The following is a 26181-nucleotide window of genomic DNA, read 5'->3' as shown; positions in this document are numbered from 1 at the left end:
TAAGGAAAATCATGACTCAGCATTTCGAGAAAACACAAAGCAGTAAATAATTATACCAAGTCACTATTCTGCTTTGAAAAAAGAAAGGCAGCGTTTGCTAAAAAATATCCTCACGCACGAATTTTGGTCCCACTCACCCTCCCACGCCGTCTGAATGTTCTACCTTCTTATTGTGTGGCTGAATCTGTCCTTCTATCCATCCACCATGCGGCCTCAGACCAGAGAAGCAGTGCTCTAGACGTGTTTACTGCCTTGAGATGCAAGAGGACATAAATCGTTTTGCTTTGTCCGCAAACGACACCATTCACATGCAGAGGGATTCCCCATGCTCTCGGTTTCTCTCTCGCCGGTTTCTCTTGTCTACCTCCTCTGTTTTCCCTTTTGAAGATGTCTAACCCGATGGGGTCTTTCCCTTGGTTCACCCGAAACAAGGCTTTGATCGGCGGCGTCCCCAGTTCATAAACGCATTTATTTATTTTCTAACCATTCAGGAAAAATACATATTCGATCCTAGGAATTTAGAAATTTGTCGAGTATTGCAACACACACAAAAAAGTAATAATCCAAGCAGAATTCGTAAATGAAAGGCATGATAAGCTAAATAAAATGCAAAATTGTTGGTTAATGATTAAGCTGCGGATGGGCGCCCTTTATCCCTCTCATAGTAATGGTAATGTACGGTTGTCACCATCAGCTGTGCTGCGTAAAGCTGTGCACTCTCCCATCATTTCATCCAGTCATTATTCGATTCTGTGTTTAATAAATAACAACAAATGCCATAAAACACTTGGGATGGGTGTTCGTGGTTTTTGTGATGCTATTTGTTTTGGAGGGGGGGGGGGCAGGATTTGAAGTGACTTTTTGTGTCCAAGGCACTAGTTCATTTGCATAATCTTCCTTGTCTATGGTGACGCTATGTTTCGGGGAGTTCACTGTTCTGGTGATGTCTGCATGGTACTTGTGCCCAAACACATAGTCCATAGCCCTGGCTAGGTTGAATATTGGTATAAGACATGGGCACTGCTCTAGCATGTGATAAGTTCAACCCCGAGGGCCGATAGCGGTTATCTGGACGACCCGAGTGCTCGCGCCTGCTTTCATTATCTTGGTTTACCCTTCAAACATCGAAGAGAAAAAAGGGATTTTGTTTCTTCTACACACAGAGCCTCTCGCCCCTTCCCTTTTTTGTTGTGGCGGATGAGTCCTGTATGAGCTTGGCGCATGCTGGTGCTGCTGCTTATACCCCAGCTCGCTCTGCCTAAACTTTTTCTCCGGACTACTGTTTTGATCGATTTCGTCGCTGAATGAGAACATATTGTCTCGTGCTTTACATTCATCGTCAGAGGATAAGGTAAGCAGGCCAGAAATTGTCTCTCTCTCGGTTGTAAAAGGCAGAGTTCGTGTCGCGCGGTGATTTATCACCGTATGACTTACATCTCGGTTCAGGAAGAGTTCACACACAACACAGGCAGCCAGATTTCTCTCGCGCGCGGAGCGGGGGGCTGAGTATTCGAAGGCTCGAACCTGTCTTCTCTTTTTTGCCCTGTCTTTCTTTTTTCGACCAGACTACTATTTATTTTGGAAATGCATCAAAAAGCTTTCTGATATGTATTCCAAAGCAATGTTCATTGCAGATCTGGTGATGGGATGTGATATTCATTTGAATTCTGCGGTGTGTTGAGGGCAAGAGGGTCTGGTTTTCAAACCGTTTTTGCTTGTCGTGGTGTGGATTGTGCTGTAACGAGCCGTAGTTAACGAATTATCTATCCATTTTCTTTTATAAAAACATATCTCAGGTGATCTAATATGAAGATCATGGTCATGTTTATTATTGACATGATTGATTTCTAATAGTATCGCTAGGCCTAATATTACTTTTGCCCAAGTTAGTTCTATATTGTATTAAAAGAGTAGTAATATATTTATTTCTAATAAAAATACAATGAATATCAATCATTATCACAAACCTTCTCCACTTGTTGGCTATCATCATTTTATCGTGGTGGTATGTCTCTTGCACTGCCTTAACTAGGCTACACAATAGGATGTTCATGTTTTCATTTTGGATTCCACTATAGCCTACAATAACCTGCCTATATTTCCTTAGCTATGAAACTAGTTTCACATTTGAGATAGTTTGTGAATTGATACTGCTGCATCGAGTACCTCGTTTATTTTTAATGATTCACATAATTTCCATTAGCAGGTGTGACAATAGCTTTTGCCTATAGTTGCTATTTTATCCAGACTACAATGCTTCACAAATTAAGCCTAAAATCCTTCGAAGGAAAACTCTACTATTTTATTTTAAAAACGTGTATGTTGTATCTATTTGCCCACATCGATTATCAAAATATATATAATTTCAATTGGATAGTTTTTCAATTACTTCTCAATTGATATGACCCCAGTTTGCCTACCTCAGTGAGTAGACTGCTAGCAGTAGTTGGGCATTCCCACTCATTAGATCCACAATAGCTATTTCCTAGCCTAGAAGTGCGCCTATAGTTCTAGGCTACATTCCTAAATACCGAGCCATAGCCTAGCTGTTCACCGGGCCGCTGTCTGCAGTGCGCCATCCCGCCCTTGCATACATCACCGGGATGCGCGACTTCGCCGACAGCACCGACAGGAGCCTTTATTATAGGCCTGCGAGGGAAAGTTCACGTCATGGTCATGGAGATGCAGTTTTACAGGTTTCTTCCTGGCCCTACTCCACCTTGGTTCCACACGCATGCAGCAAAAACTGGGGAATGTGGTTGTTTATGCTTTTAGCAAGGTGGCTGGGCTGGGGCAGAGATTACAGCACACTGCGGTGAAGGCTGGCCGGGTCTGTGGAGAGAAAGCATAGAGAAGTCATAGGCCCAGTTCACGACAGGCCTTTCGTTTGGTGGTTTACAATTAATTGTAATATTGCACAATTGGTATGCTTTTATAAACGTATTTATTTTGATTCAGTTAAGTGCAGATGAGGTTTGTGCATGCCTTTGTTCCCTTTGTTGGTAACCAGAAGGTAAACGAGAATAGCCAGAGAACTGTTGCCCCTATCTTGCCTCCATAGTATCTGGTGTCAGCCCTTTATTGAAAAGTAAGATGGATCGCCACCATTTCTTCTCCTCACCGTGCTTCTTGTAACCCTAGGTTCACCCGAGGAGGCCATTGGCGAAGAGGTGTCACGTGACCAAGGGGTGCCAATGTTATTCAACAAGGGTGTCAAGACCCTGTCAGTTTCTGAAATAAATATTGGGAAACGGCGAGATGCAGAAGGCAACCTACTACGACAGCTCCGCAATTTACAGTGGCTACCCGTATCAAAGCGCAAATGGCTTCAGTTATGATGCCAATCAGGTCCAATATCCCCGGGCCTCTCATGTGGAAAGTGAGTACCATCGACCAGCCTGCTCCTTGCAGTCCCCAGACGGCTTGGTCGCCCTGCAGAAGCCAGGGGAGATGGCGGAGAACTGCGATAGGGGTACGGCCATCCAGGCAGCGCAGCCACCCGTCCTCACTGAAAGCAATCAACCGCAGATGTCGGTGTCTGTCCCACCACCCCCTCCCCAGTCACAGTCCCCCGGTTCTCTCAACCAGAACACGAGCAACGGCTCCTGTCAACCCAACTCAAAGAGCTCGGTGCACAGCTCGCCGACCACCACCCGGAAGCACATCTTCCCCTGGATGAAAGAGTCCCGTCAGAACCAGAAGCCTAAAACCAGTAGCTCCAGCTCAGGTATATTACCTAGACGCCACTTCTGAGGAGACACGTGATAAAATACACCCCATTATTCATGCTTGGTTCTGTGATCCATTACTGATACATGAAACAGTTAGCTTACATCCATACCCCCCAAGTCACCAATTATATATATATTTTCATCAAATGAACCAACATGTTTGATTATTTCCATATTATGCATACATTCGAATTCTCAAACTTTTCCCTCACAGTTGAACAAACTATAGTTTACCATTATGATGTATGGCTTATTATCTATTATGCAAGCCCACTCAGAGCCATGTATTTAGAGAGTTGGGCCCATTCGGCATCCTGATGCATTTAAAATCTTTCCTTCTGCCCCTGAACAAGGCAGTTAACCCACTGTTCCCCGGTTGAATAAGGATAACACTTCAACGTGTTCATGTTAGCTCCCCATTAACGTTACATGGAGAATATTTAAACAAGGCTATGTAACTGTATGTCAAGAATTAGAACGATGTTCAAAAATGTGGTTAACTCTGAATGTATGGCTCGGGCCTAGTCCATCGTGATATTCTTTATGATCTAGTTCTCAAGGTCCGGGCAAGGAGACTCACAGCTCCGCTTAAAACCGTTGACAACAATCAAAGGATTGTTAAATATTTGGTTGTAATATCATTACCCCTTGAAGAGCAGAGTCAGACCTAAACAGGTCCAATTATTTAACTAGGCAAGTCAGTTAATAACACATTCTTATTTACGATGTCAGCCTAGGAACTGTGGGTTAACGGCTTTGTTCAGGGGCAGAATAACAGATGTTTACCTTGTCAGCTCGGTGATTCGAGCTATCAACATTTCAGTTACTTGTCCAATGTCTAACCACTTGGCTACCTGCCGCTTCATGCAAAACAATGATCGGAGTTATATTGCATGTAACTGCATCAGTACACATCAAGTCTCACGACATATCTCAGTACTGGCCACCATTAATTGGATATTTGAGTGATATCAAATAAAAGTGAACTATACCAGACAAGTATGAATGGTTTAGGTTCATTTCCCATATTTTGTGGGCTCTGCCTGTCAAGCAGCAGAAGAGCGCATATGCCGTGCTACTGTCAGCTGATAATGTTTACTTTGCATGCTATAGGTAGAAACTGTACAGTTAGCTAAACATATGGTAAGTAGACCTAATGTAGGCTACTTTTTTCTCCAAACAATGTTGGCTTACCTATCGAAGTTAACTAACATGATCCCCTTTTCAACATTGTTTTTAAGAGTTTTTAATTACAATTGCTGCTGACAGACATGATATAGGTTACATTGATTGATAGACCATGTCAAATTGGCTAGCTAGTTAAACAAGCAAACTTTCGCCGGATAAATTAGATGACTATATCCAAATATTGCTTGATTTGCTTGCCATCTATAGTGGAAGTGACCGTAGAGCCGACTGACAACTTTACCAGGACTAGGACTTGCCGATGTCAAGCTCTTTCCAAAAGCCTTATCTCTGATGAAGCAAGCTAAATGATAGGTACCTCCGCGGCAGGGTAGCCTAGTGGTTAGAGCTTTGGACTAGTAACCGGAAGGTTGCAATTTCAAACCCCCAAGCTGACAAGTTACAAATCTGTCGTTCTGCCCCTGAACAGGCAGTTAACCCACTGTTCATAGGCCGTAATTGAAAATAAGATTTTGTTCTTAACTTACTTGCCTAGTTAAATAAAGTTTAAAAAAAATATATAAACAAATCTGAAATTAGGTTATCATTGATGTTTACTGATCATGTTTTGCATGGAATGGTCGTCAATTTGTAGATATGACTATGCTCAATAGGTGATGATATTAAAACCAAATATTTATAACATTTATTTAACAATATCTTGTAAACCTTGCCAAAGGTTTTTTAGCGGAGCTATAGTCTACTTGCCCCCCCCAGAAGCCAAATCGAACGTATTGTGACGTTTTATTGAAAACAACCTATTTCGTATAATACCCCTATTACGCACAACCTCTTGTGATGTCAATAGGGTCCACCATTAGTATGCATTCCTTATGATCTATTATGATGTATGCATGTTCATTAGAAATACTCAATTGTGATCCATTCCTCATAGTTTTAGGCCTAGCTCCACCATTTGTTGTCCATATGCGCTATCGTTGACTTTCTGCTAGAATAAACATAATATATTGTCCGTGATCACACAACATTCCATGCAGGACAACAAACAAACATACAAAAACAGTTGTTCCAATTTGTTCTCTTGTTTTGATTAGAGGAAAAACTAGGAGACCTGGGGGAGGAAGTTGTTTACCCAAAGTTGAAAGATACTTAAATTCCCATGGCCTTACCAAATCGTGTTGTCTCCATAGGCTAGTATGCCTATTTATGTCCACCTTTTGGGAATATATTTGGTCAGAAGTGAATAAGTAGGGCATCCAGGCATCTAAAAGGTCTGCTGAATCCCATTTATCATGAGTCTGTCAAGATGTCTGCCAAATTGATGCCAAAGGGACTATTTCATACCTTAGCCTAAGGCTTACCCCACTGGGTAAAAACTGGTTGAATTAACGTTTCCACGTCATTTCAACAAAAAGATGTGATGACATTGAATCAACGTGGAAAACTGATTGGATTGCCAGAAAGTCATCAATGTAAATGATTTCGTATTTTTTTCACCCAACTTTTAACCTAAATCCAATGACATGGTGAAAATATTTTTGATTTTACGTTTAATTCACTGTTGATTTTCCAGCAAATGTAAATTAAAACTAGACTTTGAAATAAGTCTGTGTTCAGTGGGTCTGCTTTTTGCAATAATTCTAATCACAGGTCCCTCAACAGTAGCTCCTTAATGAAACAAGATCATTTTGAATATTACATTTTTTTATTTGGATAATTATTACGATTTGGATTATAGACCGATTATAGCATTTTTCGAATAACAGCAGTATTAGTAGCCTAGTTTCTGAAACAGAGATGGTGAAAATATTATATCCCCATTTATAAAGAAGAGGTAACTCATAACATGATGCCATGCTGCATTCCTCACGCCCAGCTTCTGGCTGTACAGTAGCTAGTAGCAACATTTATTAGGTGTTGGCAGCCTGCCATAAACGGTAACTAGACCAACACCTTGCTGTGAGGCGGCAGAGCCCAAGCCATTCAGCATGGTGAGACTCATAGGAGATGGCAAGGCGAGATGTAGCTCATGCGCAGTGAGGAATATAGATATTTGCATTGCACATGTGTGTACTATGAGGGTTAAAAGGCTACAGTGGGAAATACACACACACACAATTATAATCACTCTGATTTGGCTTTTGACTAAAGTATAGCTAACAGTTGAGAGCTGTCTCCAGCAGGTATACAGTCATAGTTAATGTTATGTCTGATATAATTGCACTGGTAACATCCACAGTCTAGTTGAGACCATCTATGATTTGTCTTTATTTGTAGAACTCTTATTGATATGTGTATTTGAGTCGGTTCATGTGGAGAAACGTGTGTTATCAGCTATATGTATCTTGTCACTCTGTGTCTTGTTCTTGTGCTTGCTGCTGGGGTTGGTTACTGATTGACTGCCTTCCTTTTCCTCTTCCGCCAGTTGAGAGTTGCCCTGGAGACAAGAGCCCCCCGGGCGGGTCAGCCGCGTCGAAGAGAGCCCGGACGGCTTATACCAGCGCACAACTGGTGGAACTGGAAAAGGAGTTCCACTTCAACCGCTACCTCTGCAGACCCCGCAGGGTCGAGATGGCCAACCTACTCAACCTCACGGAGAGGCAGATTAAGATCTGGTTCCAGAACCGCAGGATGAAGTACAAAAAGGATCAGAAAGGGTGTGGCATGATGCCTTCTCCCGGGGGACAGTCCCCTCGGAGCCCCCTCGGCCCATCACCCGGAGGCGGGGGTGGAGGATACCTCAACTCTATGCATTCTCTGGTTAACAGTGTACCCTATGAGTCCCATTCGCCAACGTCTTACAATAAGCCCGCTCATAATGCATACGGTATGCCTACGTCATATCCCCCTCCCTTGAACAGCTCCCTAAACAACTGCCCGCCCTCCCAGAAGAGGTATCCCGGGACTGGCGGCTCGGCCACGCCCGAGTATGACACGCATCCTCTCCAAGGAAATGGCGGCTATGGGACGCACTTGCAGCAGGTCAGCCCTGTGTATGTAGGCGGAGGTTACATCGATTCGATGCCCAACAACAGGGCCTCCGTTTTCGGCCTGACCCATCTCTCGCACCCGCCGTCCACAAACATGGACTACAATGGAGCAATCACTATGAGCAATAGTCACCATCAAAGAGTGTGCGATCCAAACCCGACATACACAGACCTTAATACGCCGCACTACTCTCAGGGAAGAATTCAGGAAGCGCCCAAACTGACACATCTGTAGCCGGGTTGCACCCTGGATCACTCCGCCCCATTGTCTTACCTGATGAACCACCATCGCTTTGTTTCTTTTGTTCTTTAGTAGCTTTTTCCACCTTCTCTTTGTTCTAGGTTATGTTTGTTATTTTTTTAAATATAGTTTAATGTGTGAAGTAGCATAGGAAAGTAATCACGCTTGCTTCAAATGTTCACTCTATTTGCTATAGTGTTATTGTTCTGCACAGACCTATTATCTGAGACAACACGCGCGGGGGCACATACGCATAGACCTATTTAATCTTTAACTTGTTTCTAAAAACAAATCAAACAGGGTATATGAACAAATCTTATGGTATTATTTTAATGTGAATGTGTTAGTTTTTTGGTATTTATCCGCAGTTGAAGATTTGTTTTGTGTTATTGTTTTGCATTTTGTTGCACTTGTGGAAGGATCCTTAAAAAAGGGAGGCCTGGAAGCTCCAGCCTACGATCTAACCAGCTTGTGTTCTGTTGGACTTTCAAAATGTTATTTATTTATATGACGTTATATGGAGTTCTTTAGTATTATTTGACCCCCCTGTGCTCTTTGTATGTGGAGAGAAGGCTATTGGAACCAGGCCTAGGCTCTAGTTCTACCCCTTACCTGACAGCAGACAGACGACAGAGAGACAGACAGACACAACACTGATATGTTGGTGTTATTTGTTTCTTCTTCGAGGAGGGTATTTTATTTCTCTACGAATGCAAATCAACCAGTCACGCTTGGAAGGACGGACAGATATTAGACGTTTCTTTATTGAACAAATATTCTAGATATCACCAAGTTTATTTTTCAGTGTCATACATTCCATGCTGCTCCAGTTCGAATAAATAAAGAAATGAATTTAAATATGCATTGTATCTCTCAACCTGGATTTCGAGGGTATTTAAACATATAACACATGGCACAAACTACAATAAGGAAGCAATAATAATAGGCATAATAATAATAACAAACATCTTATTATCCCATAAATTATTTATGAGGAGGAAAAACACTGGTAGGACTTTAGAGGGCATGGTATTTCATCACAAAAATGTAATTCACATTATCTCAGAATCAATATTACCTATAATAATCTATAACATAATAGTTTATTTGATAGTGACAATAAATACCGAAAACATTGTATAAAAGCCTCTCGTTTTGTCTCCCTTAGCGCGTGGGCACATCAGAAGCTTTTGCTGTAGCCTTGTTCCCGCGCCTCCTCCGCACGAGCACATCCATAATAATAAAAGTGTCACGAGGATCTTCTGCAGTATCTGTTAGCATAAAATAGGTTAAATGAGAAACCGTTAAGGAAAAAAAGTTTGCTGATAGGCCTATATTCAATCAATCACATTTTGGCCCCATGTTTCACGTTTATTATGGCGCTATAGGACTGTTAAGCTCATAATTATAGTTCTTTACACATGTAAATTAGACTAAGTGAAAGGATATGTAATACAGGACATATTAAATATTTGAGTCATAGGCTATCTGATGCAGCTAAATAGGCCTATGTGGGCCTGGATTCGCTGCACACAATAACAATTACAAGTGTTTACAAGCAACAAAAATTAATCGACATATTTTCAGCTGTTATTATTGTGCAATGGTGCAAAATAAGTATGAAAATAATAAGCTTGTGTATGTCTCTCTTAAGACTAACTTTTGGGATTGTGTACTGCAGTTTCCTTTGTTGTGGCAGGCCCAAATTCAATTCACACAAACAACTGTCTTACATGGCATAAAACATCTTTTCAACTTAATTACTTTGACTACATTCAAGTTTTTATTTTCAAATATAATTCAGTGAGTATATTGATGAAATGTAGGTCAATATAAGCCAATGATGGAGAACACAATTCCACAGACAATGCCAAGCATTGTGCATTCAGAATTTCCCAACTTATAATCGAAGAAACAATTATCAGTGTAGTAAAATTATAGTTATCACCTTCAAATGTTTTACAAAATCTGCACTCGAATTTATTTCCTTAATAATTTCGACTAATGACTTATTACAGGGATGGCACTCTACTGATCCCGACATATGGTTAGCAGGGAAACCTAGAACAATTGAACCATGTTCTGTCAGCATAGACAGAGCAACTCTGGATCCAAAACACAAACACACACACGCACACACTTGCGCGCGCGCACACACACACTCACACACACTCCATTGATTTGACCCATATGTAGGAGATTTTAAGGTATTGGGTTGAAAAAAGGAATTGTCATTTTCCATCCGTGGGAAAGGTGTTCTAAATCATTCCCCCAGAATCCCCCTGTAAAAAAAATGTGTAGGTCTGAGTAGGGTTCACAGAAAGCCGCCACCCACTCCTTGCCTCACACACAAAGCCTATGCGTAATTCCCAAAATCCATCCGTCTCCTCCTCAGGCCCGTCCTTTACCACAGACTCTGCTCACCACCAACAAACCCAAATGTATGCTCCAACGAAAATAATTACGTTTTGTAAATACGCCCCCCAAGAAATCCAGAAAGAAAATGCAGTGGCGATGTTAGTTTAGCTTACTCACCATTTACGCGCATTATCGCCCTTCTGCAAAATGTTCCATGTATTTTTAATGTCTTAAAACATCCCTTAAGCGACAGAAAAGATGTGACAGCGAACAGAAACGTGTTATAATCTAAATGGCCAGCGTTGCTCGCCGCTTCCTGGCTGCATTTGATCCGGGGGAGAGTTAGAAGCCTTAAATGTGTTCTGAGGGCACCGAGCTGTCAGACCTTTTGGCGAGTAAGATTGATCGCGCGCAGGCTTCCAGGATTCTTTGTTTGCTATATAAGCAATAAACTGAGCAAGGCCTACCACTTATTTTCCTCCTCTCCCACTCACTCTTCCAATTTTATTTCCTTTGAAGCATACAACATAGCTGCTTACTGGCTGTTTGACGAAAAACATCCATAGTGTGGCTTTTACAGATTGTACTGGAAGGGTACATAGCCAAACTGTGGGAGCTGCTCAGTCGATACACAATTCCTTCTACAGAATCTCTCCGCAATGAATTCGTTAAAATGACCTATTCCAATAGCAGGGGTTTATTAACTGTGCAATAGCGCAAGTTGAAATGTGTGAGAAATAAGGTTAAATGTAAAGAGGATCATTATGCCCTTGTCCACCACTCACCGGCTGGAAATTGTTCCCTAAACTTAGTATGTTGTTAGCATATAGGTCAACCTTGCTTTAGTGTAACTGGGAGGGCTCTGCAGAGTGATATAATTGCGGAGACTGAGAAAGAGTATAATTACTCCACAACAATTCCAGACTCAAATGAAACAAAACATGATTGGTATGCATGCACACAAAATGTGATATTTTAAAGCCGTATTTTTTTTGTTGCATTAGGTGCATATTATTTTAGCAACATCGGTTGTGTGTGAGTGTATTTGTCTGAGGTTTGTCTGTGTGTGCTTACATGGTCCATGTGTATTTGGGTATCTGGGCGTTAAATACAATATGTAACTACTTCATGTGTAATAAATGTACTGCATACAAGTGGATGACACTAAAATGGTATAGTAGGCATGATTAACTCATGCCTCCAGAATAGGTATGACGTTTTGTTCCCAGTTGTATGCCTCAATTAGTGGCTTAACCTATAGCTCATCTATGCTTGAATTGAAAAGAAAGTCTATGAACACAGTCATACATTGTCACACATTGTAAACTCTACCGTTTTGGAACACATTTGATTGTTAGGTGTTGTTGCTGTCAGGATCTGTAAATATCAGTTTTTGGGGTGTTTTTTTCCACGAGAGAACTCTACATGAATGACTAACTTTGCTAATGACTGCATGCATAGTGTGTAGCTACTGGTGTCATTTGTGTGGCGCGGGGGCGTTCTCTCCAGACATACTCAAACAATACGAGAAAATAGGACTGCAATGAGCCCGGGCAATATAGTTGCTTCACTTTCACAGCGCTCAGGCAGCCATTCTAAAAACACATTTGTAGTTTAGTTGACTAGGAGGCTAGGGGACGATAAACTGGGGTGGGCGTAAAAAAGGTGTAAATAAAAACAGCCGTCCCCATAGAGACACGGCGTTCTTCACACCAGAGTTTTTGGATCAATCACGCAGACAGTGGCTTCTTTTGATTAAACCCCAAATTGTCATTGGGCAGAAGTTATCATGTGACTTGGCTCCAATTTCAACCTTGTCTCCATGAATTCAATAGTTTAATAGCTGTTCGGTCACCATACGGCCGTAATCAGTGAATTTGAAAAAAAAATGCCACCACCTCTTTCTCATTGAGCCGCTACATTTATAAAAATACGCGCAGCAAACTTTCCTCGGCTCTCAGCGAGCGGAGATGAATTACGAATTCGAGCGAGAGAGCGGTTTTATCAATAGTCAGCCTTCGCTTGCTGAGTGCCTGACATCTTTCCCCCCTGTCGGTGATTCATTTCAAAGTTCATCAATCAAGAGCTCGACGCTTTCACACTCGACACTGATTCCTCCTCCTTTTGAGCAGACCATTCCCAGCCTCAACCCAGGCATCCACCCGAGGCATAGCCGGCCCAGACACAGCCCCGATGGATGCATCCCGCTGCCCACCGCCTCCCTACCCCCGGAATACCCCTGGATGCGAGAGAAGAAAGCCTCCAAGAAGAATCACCTGCCGACTTCCACCGCGACTGCCATAACGAGTGGACTTGTTTGCTTCTCCCCGGAAGGTGGGTGGTTTTAATGGGGTAATTTAGAGGCCAGACATTTTTATTCAGAATGCACTTTCCAAGCTCTTGAAGGACTGGCAATAGGCTAGCCATTACCAAGTTGCAGAGCCTATTCGAAATTAATCTGCTGGGCACAATGGTGCATTGGGTTATCCATATTGTTACTCTACTCGGAAAAGTTTGGGCAAAGTTAAGTAATGTAAAATGATTTATTTAATTTCCACGGTGCCCTTCCTCGCGGAGCAGTGCCAGAGTTTTGATGTGTGACAGTAATGAAGAGTGATAGAGTAGTGTTGCCGTGCCGGGCAGCTGGCGCATTCATCAGTATAGTAGCCCAGTCTGTACCACACTACTGCTCTCTCTCTGTCTTTCTCTGCTGTATTTTGGGGGAAATTATGTACATATGGTGCGCAATAGGACTTCGTCCAATAGTGTACATTAATCAATCAATAGCCATATTACAAGTAGGCTATTTTGTGGGGGAGAATGCATAGGGTGCTACTATGAGCAGCCATTTTGCTGCAGTATAGCCACTGTGTTAAATAGGTTGATCTCTGGTAGTTTGTGTTTATACAGGAGTAATATTGCATTATCAAGTCATAGTGGTTAATTGTGTAATGCTTCTTTATCTCGTGATTTATGTGCTGCTGTCTCAGGTTCGCCGGAGATTCTAGAGAGCGGAGGAGAGGGTTCCCGGCGGTTGAGGACTGCGTACACCAACACACAGCTCCTGGAGCTGGAGAAGGAGTTCCACTTCAACAAGTATCTGTGCCGACCGAGGAGGGTGGAGATAGCCGCCCTGCTGGACCTCACCGAGCGGCAGGTCAAAGTATGGTTCCAGAACCGGCGCATGAAGCACAAGAGGCAGACCCAGTGCAAGGAGAACCACAATGGCGAAGGGAAAGAGCCGAGTGCTGAGGACAGGACCCAGAGCGACGAGGAGGAGGATGAGGGCTCGGTGTTTGAGCAGAGCCTCAATATAGTGACCGGGGCCCTTATGGAGAGAGGGGCCTGCTCCTTTCAGCAGAACTCACTCAGTACTTCCCAGCAGCTCCAGAATGTTGGCCCGCACAATGGCGTGGCCCAGAGTTACACAGTTTTACCACTGAGCAGCAATGACAAAAATCTGAAGCATTTCCCCAACCCGTCACCCACTGTTCCAGGCTGCGTGTCAACAATAGGGCCCGGCTCTGCACCTGGCCAGGACAATGGCGGTAGTCCCGCGGCCCTGGACGTCTCAATACAAGACTTCCAAGTATTCTCCTCGGATTCTTGCCTTCACTTCTCTGATGCCACCTCGCCTAGTGTGTCAGAATCCCTGGACAGCCCCGTGGACAATCTGGACATATCTACCGACAACTTCTACTTTTTCTCGGAGTCATTAACTACAATTGACTTACAGCATCTGAGCTATTGAAATTAATGAAAAATAGAGCGAGATTTTCAACCTGGAACATCGAAAGGAAGAAAAAAACTCCGGTATTAACTATGAAGTACATTTTGGTGGTTGTTTGATATGATCGGCACATTTCCTTTTTATTGATGAATTGATTAGGCCTAGTCGATTAATTCAAGGTAAGCGTCTGGAAAAATATACCATTGTGGCCTGCAATTACAATAACACAATGATTTCTTAAGATGCAATATTATGGGTATGTGAAAAGTTGCACAATAGTATGAATTCTGGTCATTTTATTTTTGTATAGCTTACAGTGCCATGGATATTTTTGTTAGAATAAATCTGACTTGCTATAAGGAACTTGCAAAATTGTGTTTTGTTATTATTATCCAAACCTTTTTTATCAAGTGTAAAGTGTATTTTTGATCAAATGTATTTTTATCAACCCCCAAAAATAGAAATGAGGCATTACCAGTCGATACAATGTTTAGTAGCTCATTCTGAATACAGATTTACTCTAATTAATTTGCAAGTCAAAATAGTGTGATGAAAGCAGGCCAATATAGCCGGATGTCGGAGTATAAATCCTATAGTTATTCTAATAAATGCATGGTTTATATTTTATTATAGGCTAAGCATAAATGTTTAGTCGATAAAAACGAACCTTCATCTTGGAGGCATTGAGCCCTTGATATTGTATTCTGTTTATGTTAATTAAAAATGAGCACCTTTATCATGATTTTTCAGTGATATAAATAGCTGTGCAATTTGAGAATGGAGTTCAATAGAAATATCAGCTTACAATTTTGAATCGGAAACTCTTTAGAAAACCTCCCTTGTCCAATTTCAAGCAGATTCGAGTAATACAAAACATTTCACAGGCTACTACAATACATCGAATATATCTCTTTTATTTCCCCTGGTTGTAAAGTTAGTAAAATTGTGAACATGCTAGGCTAGAAATAGCACGTCTCCCTATTGCTAGCTCCCTTTGCTGTGTGCATGTGGAGGCAAATGCTCGAACCATGTTTGCCTTCACGAGCTCATAAATCAAACCCCGTCATGAATGAGAACGTTGTCAAAGAGACCAATTGTGATATATAATGCACAACTAACAACCCTCTTTACTTTTTCAGATGGGATTCGCGAATCGAGGCCAAAACTCTGAAGCTTTGTAAGCCTTTGGTAATAATGCATTTGTATAGCTGTTCAAACACGCGGGCTCTCCATGCGTGCAGCAGCGTCTTCCCCCTCGTGCTATAAGTAGCCTAATTCAAAACAGGCTGTTGCAGGCCTATACATTAGTATTCATTTTACACGTTTTACATTTTCTAAAAATAGCTCTAAACCTTTTAGTGGTTGGGGAGCAGTGTATGCCAATAAATATATTTGATTAAATTGAGATGTTCATAACAATAACCTAATATGGCAAAATGGCTTTCGGCTACAAACGTTTTATGTCCTTGTGCAGAAATATATCTTCCACAGCCTTTGAGAAATGCATGTTTGACTAATTTCACCTTGGAGTTGTATTAGATTTGGTCAGAAATATTACAATTCTGTAATAATTTTGGAATGGGCTACTAGTTGTCAATATTTCACTCAACTTGATAATGCTTGTGGTCATACTAACTACGGGTTGCTACATGGATCGATCGTAAAATGTATCATTGCAAAGCAAAGTGCATAACCATATTACATTCAACAGTAGCGTATTGGTGGAGTGACGTTTAGCCAATATGTAATTGATTAAAAACTGGCAGTGGACGACTGCACGCGTAGGCTATAGGTTATGCACATATTCCATGCACATATATGTGTCAAGAGGTAAGCTACTTTACAACTCTGGTCCAACTTGGGCTTTCCTTTCCAAAGGCTGGTAACCAAATAATTCCGAAACAAAGCGCCTTTTCTCTCACCCCATTCCACGTTCGCAGAAAAAGCATTCCTGGAACGTTCACCGCCTGGCGAAGAGTGCTGCACCCACGCGCTATGTGCACGGTAGAAGAGAGCGAGAGAAAGAGAGAGCGAAGCGTAGGTAGTGTAGGATACCTTAGTAGTGTCTCATGGCTCGAAACTAAGGAGTCTTGTTGTGTCCAAGATGGGTTTTGCTAGGGGACATAGTGAACAATTTGCAGTTTTATAGCTAATATCATGCTATTTTGCACAATTTGCCATGAGGTTGAGAGAAAATGTTACTGTTTTAGAGATAATGGATTCTTAAAAGAAGGCACAATCTTACTTTTTTCCCCCGCAAATATTTGTTTTTATAGTAACAACATTTTAAATATATATTTTGATAGACCAAAGTATCAGCTATCACACCATGTAAAGAAACAACCACATTTTTATTTCATTTTTATGAAATGCAACTAACTTTCATTTTTCAATTAGTGTCCAACAAGAGATACAAATCTGAGGCAGTTGATGCTTTACAGAGTTGACAAAAATTGCATTTTTTTATTCATTCAAGTGGCGTACACAGAAGCAATTTTGTTTTTCCTCAGTTGCTTTATGACTCTAAAACCTAATTAAATGTAACGTATTTGAATCAAAATTCATATTCTATCTTAGCTATCAGGAAGAAATATCTGGAAGAGTTGACCGTTTATGGTTGTGACCATGGTTATTGCAATATTCTTTGTTTTAATCTTCGAAAAGTACAGAACTTTACAGACAATGAGTGCCATGAGACCATGAGTGCCCTACATGTAATGAAGACATGAATAAGGGGTCCTTATGGTATAGTTGACCCTGCTCATTCCTGATTCATTTTAGAGTTTACCAAATCTCCGGATACATCTTTTAATCACAGTTTTCAGAGAAATATTATTTAAAGTCACAAAGGGCTATTGCAAGTAACTACATTAGATAATTTCCCAGTTAATATCCACTATTGCCAGTTTTTAGAATTGTAGACACTTTTTTTGGAAAGTTTGAAATGGGGACATTTTGCTACAGACAAGGGCATTCGAAAATTCCATAAATGTAAATTTTACAACCACTTCTCACAGTCTCACATCAGAATTGGACAGTCATCCATGTTTCTCAAATTTCGAAGTTGTTCCAAAAATCACATTTTACGTTTAGGCATTAACTCCACATTTTTAAGGTTAGGGTTAAGTTTGACCTCTAAATTCATAAGGTTAGGCATTAACTCCACATTTTTAAGGTTAGGGTGAAGTTTGACCTCTAAATTCATAAGGTTAGGCATTAACTCTGAATGGTTAAGGTAGGGTTAAGGTGTGGGACAGGCTTAAAACAAAAATATAAAAAAACAACTTTCTATGCTAGATTCAAACATGCAACCTCTGGAATCAGAGGCAGATGCTTACAATGGTTGCTAAAATTGTAATAGTTGTAATAGTTCACCTAATTTCAGTTTATGTGACAAAACAAGCAGGTATAGTGTAGCGAATCATTGTAACAGCTGTGAAATATATTTTCCATAACCAATAATGTTGTGTTTTCAGCTGTTTGAAGCTGGTGTACAAAACCAAAAGTAATTCATGCAAAAACGAAACTTAAGCACGGGAAGCATACATAATGCAGCTTTAAGGTAAGGACTAAGGTCTGGGATAGGCTTAAAACAACATTATGAAAAACAATTTTATATTCCTATGGAACCAGAGGCGGATGCGTACGCCAAAACCCACTTTAAGGTAACAGCGCTCACTTTTGCCCCTAGTGGCCGCTTTGCACGTTGTCTCTCGATATCCTTGGATATGGATGTACGTCAAATACTGACTTGTATCAAGGTGACCTGCCTGACATTTTTGTTTCCCTGTCAGACAAGGATTGTACCGACTTTCAAGAATCCTTGATCTAATTTCCTGCTGTTCTACAGATTTTCCATGAGGTTGTTTTGCAGTTTTAAAGCTAATTTCCTGTCATTCAAAAATTAATAAAATAATGGATTCTGATATGTTCATATGCTATCTGGGGGGCCGACCTCCCGCGGACCCCCCCCCCCCCCCCCCCCGCCATACAATCCTTTTATCATCCAGTAGGGGCGCAAACAACTATTCCCCTCTTATCCTTCGGCCCCTCCCCTCTCTCTCTCTCTCTTTCTCCCCCTCTCTCTCTCTCTCTCTCTCTGTTACAGGTTTTTCAATTGCTTTGGTACTTTTTAAAAACCCTTAGTACAAAACTCCAAACTGGTAACACGTGTAATCCGCTAAGTCTTATCTTCAAAAACATTTTATTGTGCTTTCATTTTGTTTGGAGACATCTTTCACCACACACCCATTGATCCAAAATATAAGTTTAATGTGAAATACCATTAGAACATTGATTTAATCCCCGAAACACAACATAATGATATCTTCTCAATTGAGTTGTTTTAACAACAAGAGTCTGTGCTGCGTGTTAACAACATGACACCAATCCTCCCCTCCTGAAACCAGGAGCATAAGGATCAGGAGTAGTCAGATGATATAAATAGGACATCTATATTGATATTACCAAGATGGCGTAGCAGTAAGTCGTCCTGTCGTTTCGTCTCTCTGTATATATATGGTCTCTTTTTCGTTTTAGATATTTTTCTTCGCATATCTTTAAAAACATTTTGCTAAACCTAAGCTTCCAAATACTCTCCTGTAACCCGTCTCAGCCAATGTAGCTACTTTTCCTAAAGTATTTATATTTACTTCGGTACCGGAACCCCTCAACTGAAGCTAGCCAGCTAACCACCAGCTATGCTAGCGGTCTTCAGCTAACCGGTCATCAGCTAACCTTTAGCTCGGAAAGCTCTCGTCAGTTTGAACAACGCGACGCTAACCAGAGCATAACGGACCTATTTATTTTTTTATCCCCGGATTCCCACCGCAAACGGAACATTTTTCAGCTGGATCTTCACAACTAGCTATCGAGCTAAACCGCAACCCTGGTTGATTACTCCTGGCTAGCGTTTCCACCCACGTAGCTTGAAGCTAGCCTGGCCAGAGCTCCTGTGCTGCCACACACCGTAGCATACTCCTGGGCTACAATACCCGGACCCACGACCGGTCTATCGATGTCACCGCATGAAGAGGAATAAACAGACTCACCCCATCGCGACGTCCCCCAAAGGCTAACTCTCTAGCCCTCGCTATCTCCTTGCTTGCTAATTCGGCATGCTAACTGCTAGCTTGTTTAGCCCAGGTCCGCTAACTACTACCTTGTTTACCCCGGCCTGCTAATCTGTTAGCTTGTTAGCACAGGCCTGCTAACCGTCTGCATCGCCGCGTCCCAAACACACAGTGGCCCATATGTACTTTCTATCTCTTCCCGATTTAAAAACATTTTTGTTTATACCTTCCGGAAACCTGACTCACCCAATGTGATACGGAATCGCTAATATTTTTATTTTTAGAACACACTCAAGAACCTCCAGAAGCTAACCAGCTAACTAGCTACAAGCTATTTAGTCATTGCTAGTTTTTTAACCTGGATAACACTCGCCAGTCCAGCCCCCTGCCCCATCCACCGCTGCCCCCTGGACTCTGATCACTTGCCTACATAGCTGATGCACGCTGGACTGTCCATTAATCACGGTACTCCATTCTGCTTGTTTGTTTTATCTGTCGGCCCCGTTGTCTAGTCAACGCCATTTTACCTGCTGTTGTTGTGCTAGCTGATTAGCTGTGGTCTCACCCACTGCTTTAGCTAGCTTTCCCAATTCAACACCTGTGATTACTGTATGCCTCGCTGTATGTCTCTCTCAAATATCAATATGCCTTGTATACTGTTGCTCAGGTTAGTTATAATTTTTTAAATATTTTTATTTATTTTACCTTTATTTAACCAGGCAAGTCAGTTAAGAACATATTCTTATTTTCAATGACGGCCTGGGAACAGTGGGTTAACTGCCTGTTCAGGGGCAGAATGACAGATTTGTACCTTGTCAGCTCGGGGTTTTGAACTCGCAACCTTCCGGTTACTAGTCCAACGCTCTAACCACTAGGCTACCCTGCCTTTTAGTTCACAATGGAGCCCCTAGTCCCACTCCTCATACCCGTGATACCTCCTTTGTCCCACCTCCCACATATGCGGTGACCTCACCCATTACAACCAGCATGTCCAGAGATAAAACCTCTCTCATCATCACCCAGTGCCTGGGCTTACCTCCGCTGTACCCGCACCCCACCATACCCCTGTCTGCGCATTATGCCCTGAATATATTCTACCATTCCCAGAAACCTGCTCCTCTTATTCTCTGTCCCCAACGCTCTAGGCGACCAGTTTTGATAGCCTTTAGCCGCACCCTCATACTACTCCTTCTCTGTTCCGCGGGTGATGTGGAGGTAAACCCAGGCCCTGCATGTCCCCAGGAACCCTCATTTGGTGACTTCTGTGATCGAAAAAGCCTTGGTTTCATGCATGTCAACATCAGAAGCCTCCTCCATAAGTTTGTTTTACTCACTGCTTTAGCACACTCTGCTAACCCTGATGTCCTTGCCATGTCTGAATCCTGGCTGAGGAAGGCCACCAAAACTTCAGAGATTTCCATACCCAACTATAACAACTTCCGTCAAGATAGAACTGCCAAAGGGGGAGGAGTTGCAGTCTACTGCAGAGATAGCCTGCAAAGTAATGTCATACTTTCCAGGTCCATACCCAAACAGTTCGAACTACTAATTCTGAAAATTACTCTCTCCAGAAATAAGTCTCTCACTGTTGCCGCCTGCTACCGACCCCCCTCAGCTCCCAGCTGTGCCCTGGACACCATTTGTGAATTGATTGCCCCCCATCTAGCTTCAGAGTTTGTTCTGTTAGGTGACCTAAACTGGGATATGCTTAACACCCCGGCAGTCCTACAATCTAAGCTAGATGCCCTCAATCTCACATAAATCATCAAGGAACCCACCAGGTACAACCCTAACTCTGTAAGCAAGGGCACCCTCATAGACGTCATCCTGACCAACTGGCCCTCCAAAGACGTCTCTGGTGTCTTCAACCAGGATCTCAGCGACCACTGCCTCATTGCCTGTATCCGCTACGGTGCCGCAGTCAAACGACCACCCCTCATCACTGTCAAACGCTCCCTAAAACACTTCTGTGAGCAGGCCTTTGTAATCAACCTGGCCCGGGTATCCTGGAAGGACATTGACCTCATCCCGTCAGTTGAGGATGCCTGGTCATTCTTTAAGAGTAACTTCCTCACCATTTTAGATAAGCATGCTCCGTTCAAAAAATGCAGAACTAAGAACAGATACAGCCCTTGGTTCACTTCAGACCTGACTGCCCTCGACCAGCACAACAACATCCTGTGGCAGACTGCAATAGCATCGAATAGTCCCCGCGATATGCAACTGTTCAGGGAAGTCAGGAACCAATACACGCAGTCAGTCAGGAAAGCTAAGGCCAGCTTCTTCAGGCAGAAGTTTGCATCCTGTAGCTCCAACTCCAAAGTTCTGGGACACTGTGAAGTCCATGGAGAACAAGAGCACCTCCTCCCAGCTGCCCACTGTACTGAGGCTAGGGAACACGGTCACCACCGACAAATCCACGATTATCGAAAACTTCAACAAGCATTTCTCAACGGCTGGCCATGCCTTCCTCCTGGCTACTCCAACCTCGGCCAACAGCTCCGCCCCCCCCCGCAGCTCCTCGCCCAAGCCTCTCCAGGTTCTCCTTTACCCAAATCCAGATAGCAGATGTTCTGAAAGAGCTGCAAAACCTGGACCTGTATAAATCAGCTGGGCTTGACAATCTGGACCCTCTATTTCTGAAACTATCCGCCGCCATTGTCGCAACCCCTATTACCAGCCTGTTCAACCTCTCTTTCATATCGTCTGAGATCCCCAAGGATTGGAAAGCTGCAGCAATCATCCCCCTCTTCAAAAGGGGGAGACACCCTGGACCCAAACTGTTACAGACCTATATCCATTCTGCCCTGCCTATCTAAGGTCTTCTAAAGCCAAGTCAACAAACAGGTCACTGACCATCTCGAATCCCACCGTACCTTCTCCGCTATGCAATCTGGTTTCCGAACCGGTCACGGGTGCACCTCAGCCACACTCAAGGTACTAAACGGCATCATAACCGCCATCGATAAAATACAGTACTGTGCAGCCGTCTTCATCAACCTTGCCAAGGCTTTCGACTCTGTAAATCACCATATTCTTATCGGCAGACTCAGTAGCCTCTGTTTTTCGGATGACTGCCTTGCCTGGTTCACCAATTACTTTGCAGACAGAGTTCAGTGTGTCAAATCGGAGGGCATGCTGTCCGGTCCTCTGGCAGTCTCTATGGGGATGCCACAGGGTTCAATTCTCGGGCCGACTCTTTTCTCTGTATATATCAATGATGTTGCTCTTGCTGCGGGCGATTCCCTGATCCACCTCTACGCAGACGACACCATTCTATATACTTTCGGCCCGTCATTGGACACTGTGCTATCTAACCTCCAAACGAGCTTCAATGCCATACAACACTCCTTCCATGGCCTCCAACTGCTCTTAAACGCTAGTAAAACCAAATGCATGCTTTTCAACCGATCGCTGCCTGCACCCGCATGCCCGACTAGCATCACCACACTGGATGGTTCCGACCTTGAATATGTGGACACCTATAAGTACCTAGGTGTCTGGCTAGACTGCAAACTCTCCTTCCAGACCCATATCAAACATCTCCAATCGAAAATCAAATCAAGAGTCGGCTTTCTATTCCGCAACAAAGCCTCCTTCACTCACGCTGCCAAGCTTACCCTAGTAAAACTGACTATCCTACCGATCCTCGACTTCGGCGATGTCATCTACAAAATTGCTTCCAACACTCTACTCAGCAAATTGGATGCAGTTTATCACAGTGCCATCCGTTTTGTCACTAAAGCACCTTATACTACCCACCACTGCGTCTTGTATGCTCTAGTCCGCTGGCCCTCGCTACATATTCGTCGCCATACCCACTGGCTCCAGGTCATCTACAAGTCCATGCTAGGTAAAGCTCCGCCTTATCTCAGTTCACTGGTCACGATGGCAACACCCATCCGTAGCACACGCTCCAGCAGGTGTATCTCACTGATCATCCCTAAAGCCAACACCTCATTCGGCCGCCTTTCGTTCCAGTACTCTGCTGCCTGTGACTGGAACGAATTGCAAAAATCGCTGAAGTTGGAGACTTTTATCTCCCTCACCAACTTCAAAGATCAGCTATCTGAGCAGCTAACCGATCGCTGCAGCTGTACATAATCTGCAATATTGTAATTATTCCCCTACCTCCTCATGCCTTTGCACACATTGTATATAGACTCCCCCTTTTTTCTACTGTGTTATTGACTTGTTAATTGTTTACTCCATGTGTAACTCTGTGTTGTCTGTTCACACTGCTATGCTTTATCTTGGCCAGGTCGCAGTTGCAAATGAGAACTTGTTCTCAACTAGCCTACCTGGTTAAATAAAGATGAAATAAATCAAATTAAAATAATCCAATAGAAAAAAAATGCCCTTTGAATGTAATATGCTACATTACTGGTTTTAACATTAGGAAATACACTTGCTCTACCCATCAAAAATTGACCCATCAAAAATGTCCTATCTAATTTCCATAATTTCTATCCCATGTGTGATAAAAATGGTCATCATTAAAGACATATTTTACAATCACTGATGCAAATATATATTGTTCAGATATAATTACAACATTATCAAACAAATCAAAACAAATTAAATTAATGAAATAAATATACATAACGTTTAGCAGGCACTAGTTTGCATCAAGCCTGTCTTGAGCATTTGGCCATAGGTTCTCATTAACATCGCAGTAAATGTCCTCATTGTTTATGCACATGGGGAAAAACCTTTTGGCATGGCAGATCCAAGCCTCACCTAGGTCTGGAATGATGTCATTGAATGCCTCACCCATGGCCCGGAGGAGGGTGGCACACTCATGGGGATGGCAAATCATATACTTTCCACCTGTATTGTAATCATGTATTGTATATTTTACAGTATTGCATTGTTGTTATGCATTGTAGTGGTCATGTGTTGCTCAGTTAGCAAGAGCATGGCACTAGCAACACCTTGATTCTGGGGTCACACAAACATGTGTGGATTGTTGTATCTTTAGATAAAAGTGTCTGCAATGTAAATAGCCTATATTACGGTACTACAGTCCTGTAATGCCCTATATTACGGTATTAGAGTAGGGTATTGGCCAATGACATGTTAGTACAGCAGTGTGAAGCCCCCCCACAATAAAAACACCCCAGATACTTCACCTTGGATACATGTTGACTCTATAGGAGATGCATTTCTTCTTGTTTGGACCTTCTGAATTATTTGCATATTGGTTTTGTATTGTATTTCTATTGTATTAATGCACTGTTGGATCTATAGAAACACAATAATTTCGCTGCACCTGCTGTAACATCTGCTAATCCGTGTACTTAACCAATAAACATGGATTTGATTTGTTACGTTTCTGAGCTTGTCAATATCAGATTTTTTTTTTTTAATCTGTGAAGTAAAATCATAATTAGTCATCATCATAGTAGTACATTTCAGTACATGTCATACATTTGAGTACATGTCATACATTTGAGTACATGTCATACATTTGCATTATGTAGTTCTCAAAATCTTTGACAAACGTTTAAATGATAATCAATTAAGAGCAGTCGGATTAAATCATAGTAAAATGTACTTTAACAACAGAGAGGAGTATCATACCAAAAGTAATGTGAGCATTGCATTGTGAAAGGAAATGAATTTGTATGAACATATATTGCAATGTGAAACATGTATTTCTAGATTAAACTGATTACGATTGGTAATAAAGTGACTGTGTGATTTTATTTGTTGTACTTAGTCAATAAAAAATGTGCTTAGAGTTTTGAAAAAAATGCCTTTTAGTCTGTTTTGAGTTTTGGACTAAGAGTTCTGAAAATGTAGCCTACCACATACTTGTGAAAATTGCACCAAACCGATTGAAAAAAACCTGTAACGTGTGTGTGATATGTGGCGATGTGTGCCTTTCTGTATAGAAAAATAAATAAAGAGAGCATAACAGAGAGAGAGAGAGAGAAAGAGAAAGGGAGAGCGAGCATTTGGCACCAGGAATGGGAGCACCAGTCCCCCTTTCTCTGCAACATAAAATTTAATCACCATTAATTTCTCAAACGGCCTCATAACAGGATGATCAAGCAGCAATTTCTCCTGAGGCTGCAAGAGCCTTACAACACTGACATCCTGTTATTAAATCAACTGATCATTCTACATAATGAAAAGGAGTGGGCGTAAAATGACACACTGCATGCTGGCTTTTGGCGCAATGCTATTAATATTGTGTCACTGATTCTTTTTGATGGGCCAATTCTTGTGGTCTTCGAATCTCTACATGTGGCTCAGCGAGCCTGCCCCAATGAAATAAAGCCCCTACAATGCCTCTGTCCCTCTATCAATGCAGATAACACTTAAAACGACTTAGATGTGCAGTCCGCAATCGAGTGAAACAACATAATGCACAACATAATGCACGTTGAATCATTCGGTTGTGGTAAGGTGCAGTTGAGAGTGACTGGTGCGCCAGACTCACGTCTCCATGCCAACCAGCTGACCCTATTGACTGACAACTTCACACGCATGCACGCGCAAACACACACGCAATAGTGTTATAGTAAATGGATAGTTATCCCGATCGAGTGTATTTAAGGATTCTTGAAAGGTTGTGCAAAAACTGTGCTAAATATATTTCCTTTATAATGTCGACAAAATGACTGATATTACAGGGAAAGGACTCTATTGATCCTGACATATTGTTAGCAGGGGAACCTAGAACAATTTAACCATGGTCTCTAAGCATAGACTGAGCAACTCTGGATCCTAGACACACACACACACTCTCTCTCTCTCTCTCTCTCTCTCTCTCTCTCTCTCTCTCTCTCTCTCTCTCTCTCTCTCTCTCTCTCTCTCTCTCTCTCTCTCTCTCTTCTCTCTCTTATTCTCTTTCTCAATACATTCAGTTCAATTTTCATGTGCTCCTTTGTTCGTCTTGAAATGC

General features: G+C 42.2%; 2 protein-coding genes across 7 annotated transcripts in view; both read left to right on the top strand.

The window, feature by feature from the left end:
• LOC124012943 (homeobox protein Hox-A3a-like) overlaps positions 1–8970 on the top strand; it is a 53905-nt gene extending 44935 nt beyond the window's left edge. For 5 of the 6 annotated variants that reach the window (XM_046327028.1, XM_046327027.1, XM_046327029.1 and 2 more), the window contains 2 exons: positions 3142–3727; positions 7303–8970. In XM_046327028.1, coding sequence (XP_046182984.1) covers positions 3259–3727; positions 7303–8102 — 1269 coding nt within the window. In that variant the 5' untranslated portion in view covers positions 3142–3258 and the 3' untranslated portion in view covers positions 8103–8970. Of the gene's footprint in view, positions 1–903; positions 1352–3141; positions 3728–7302 lie in introns of those variants that run through there. The other variant, XM_046327032.1, reaches the window with a different exon arrangement.
• Positions 8971–9118: 148 nt separating this feature from the next.
• LOC124012947 (homeobox protein Hox-A2a-like) lies at positions 9119–14761 on the top strand. The gene is made up of 2 exons (XM_046327038.1): positions 9119–12800; positions 13457–14761. Exons 1-2 carry the CDS (start codon positions 12437–12439, stop codon positions 14215–14217), a joined length of 1125 nt encoding a protein of 374 aa, XP_046182994.1. The 5' UTR covers positions 9119–12436; the 3' UTR covers positions 14218–14761.
• The last annotated feature ends 11420 nt before the right edge of the window (positions 14762–26181 follow it).

Source organism: Oncorhynchus gorbuscha, linkage group LG24, assembly GCF_021184085.1.
Source record: "Oncorhynchus gorbuscha isolate QuinsamMale2020 ecotype Even-year linkage group LG24, OgorEven_v1.0, whole genome shotgun sequence".
Lineage (NCBI taxonomy): Eukaryota > Metazoa > Chordata > Actinopteri > Salmoniformes > Salmonidae > Oncorhynchus > Oncorhynchus gorbuscha.
Note: the sequence above shows the minus strand (reverse complement) of the source record. Positions and strands in the feature narration are given on the sequence as shown.

Excerpts from the sequence above, each read along its gene's own strand:
- LOC124012947 (XM_046327038.1), top strand. The coding sequence starts at position 12,437 with ATGAATTACGAATTCGAGCGAGAGAGCGGTTTTATCAATAGTCAGCCT. Across the intron at positions 12,801-13,456 it reads TGTTTGCTTCTCCCCGGAAG|GTTCGCCGGAGATTCTAGAG; the intron begins GTGGGTGGTTTT and ends CTGCTGTCTCAG.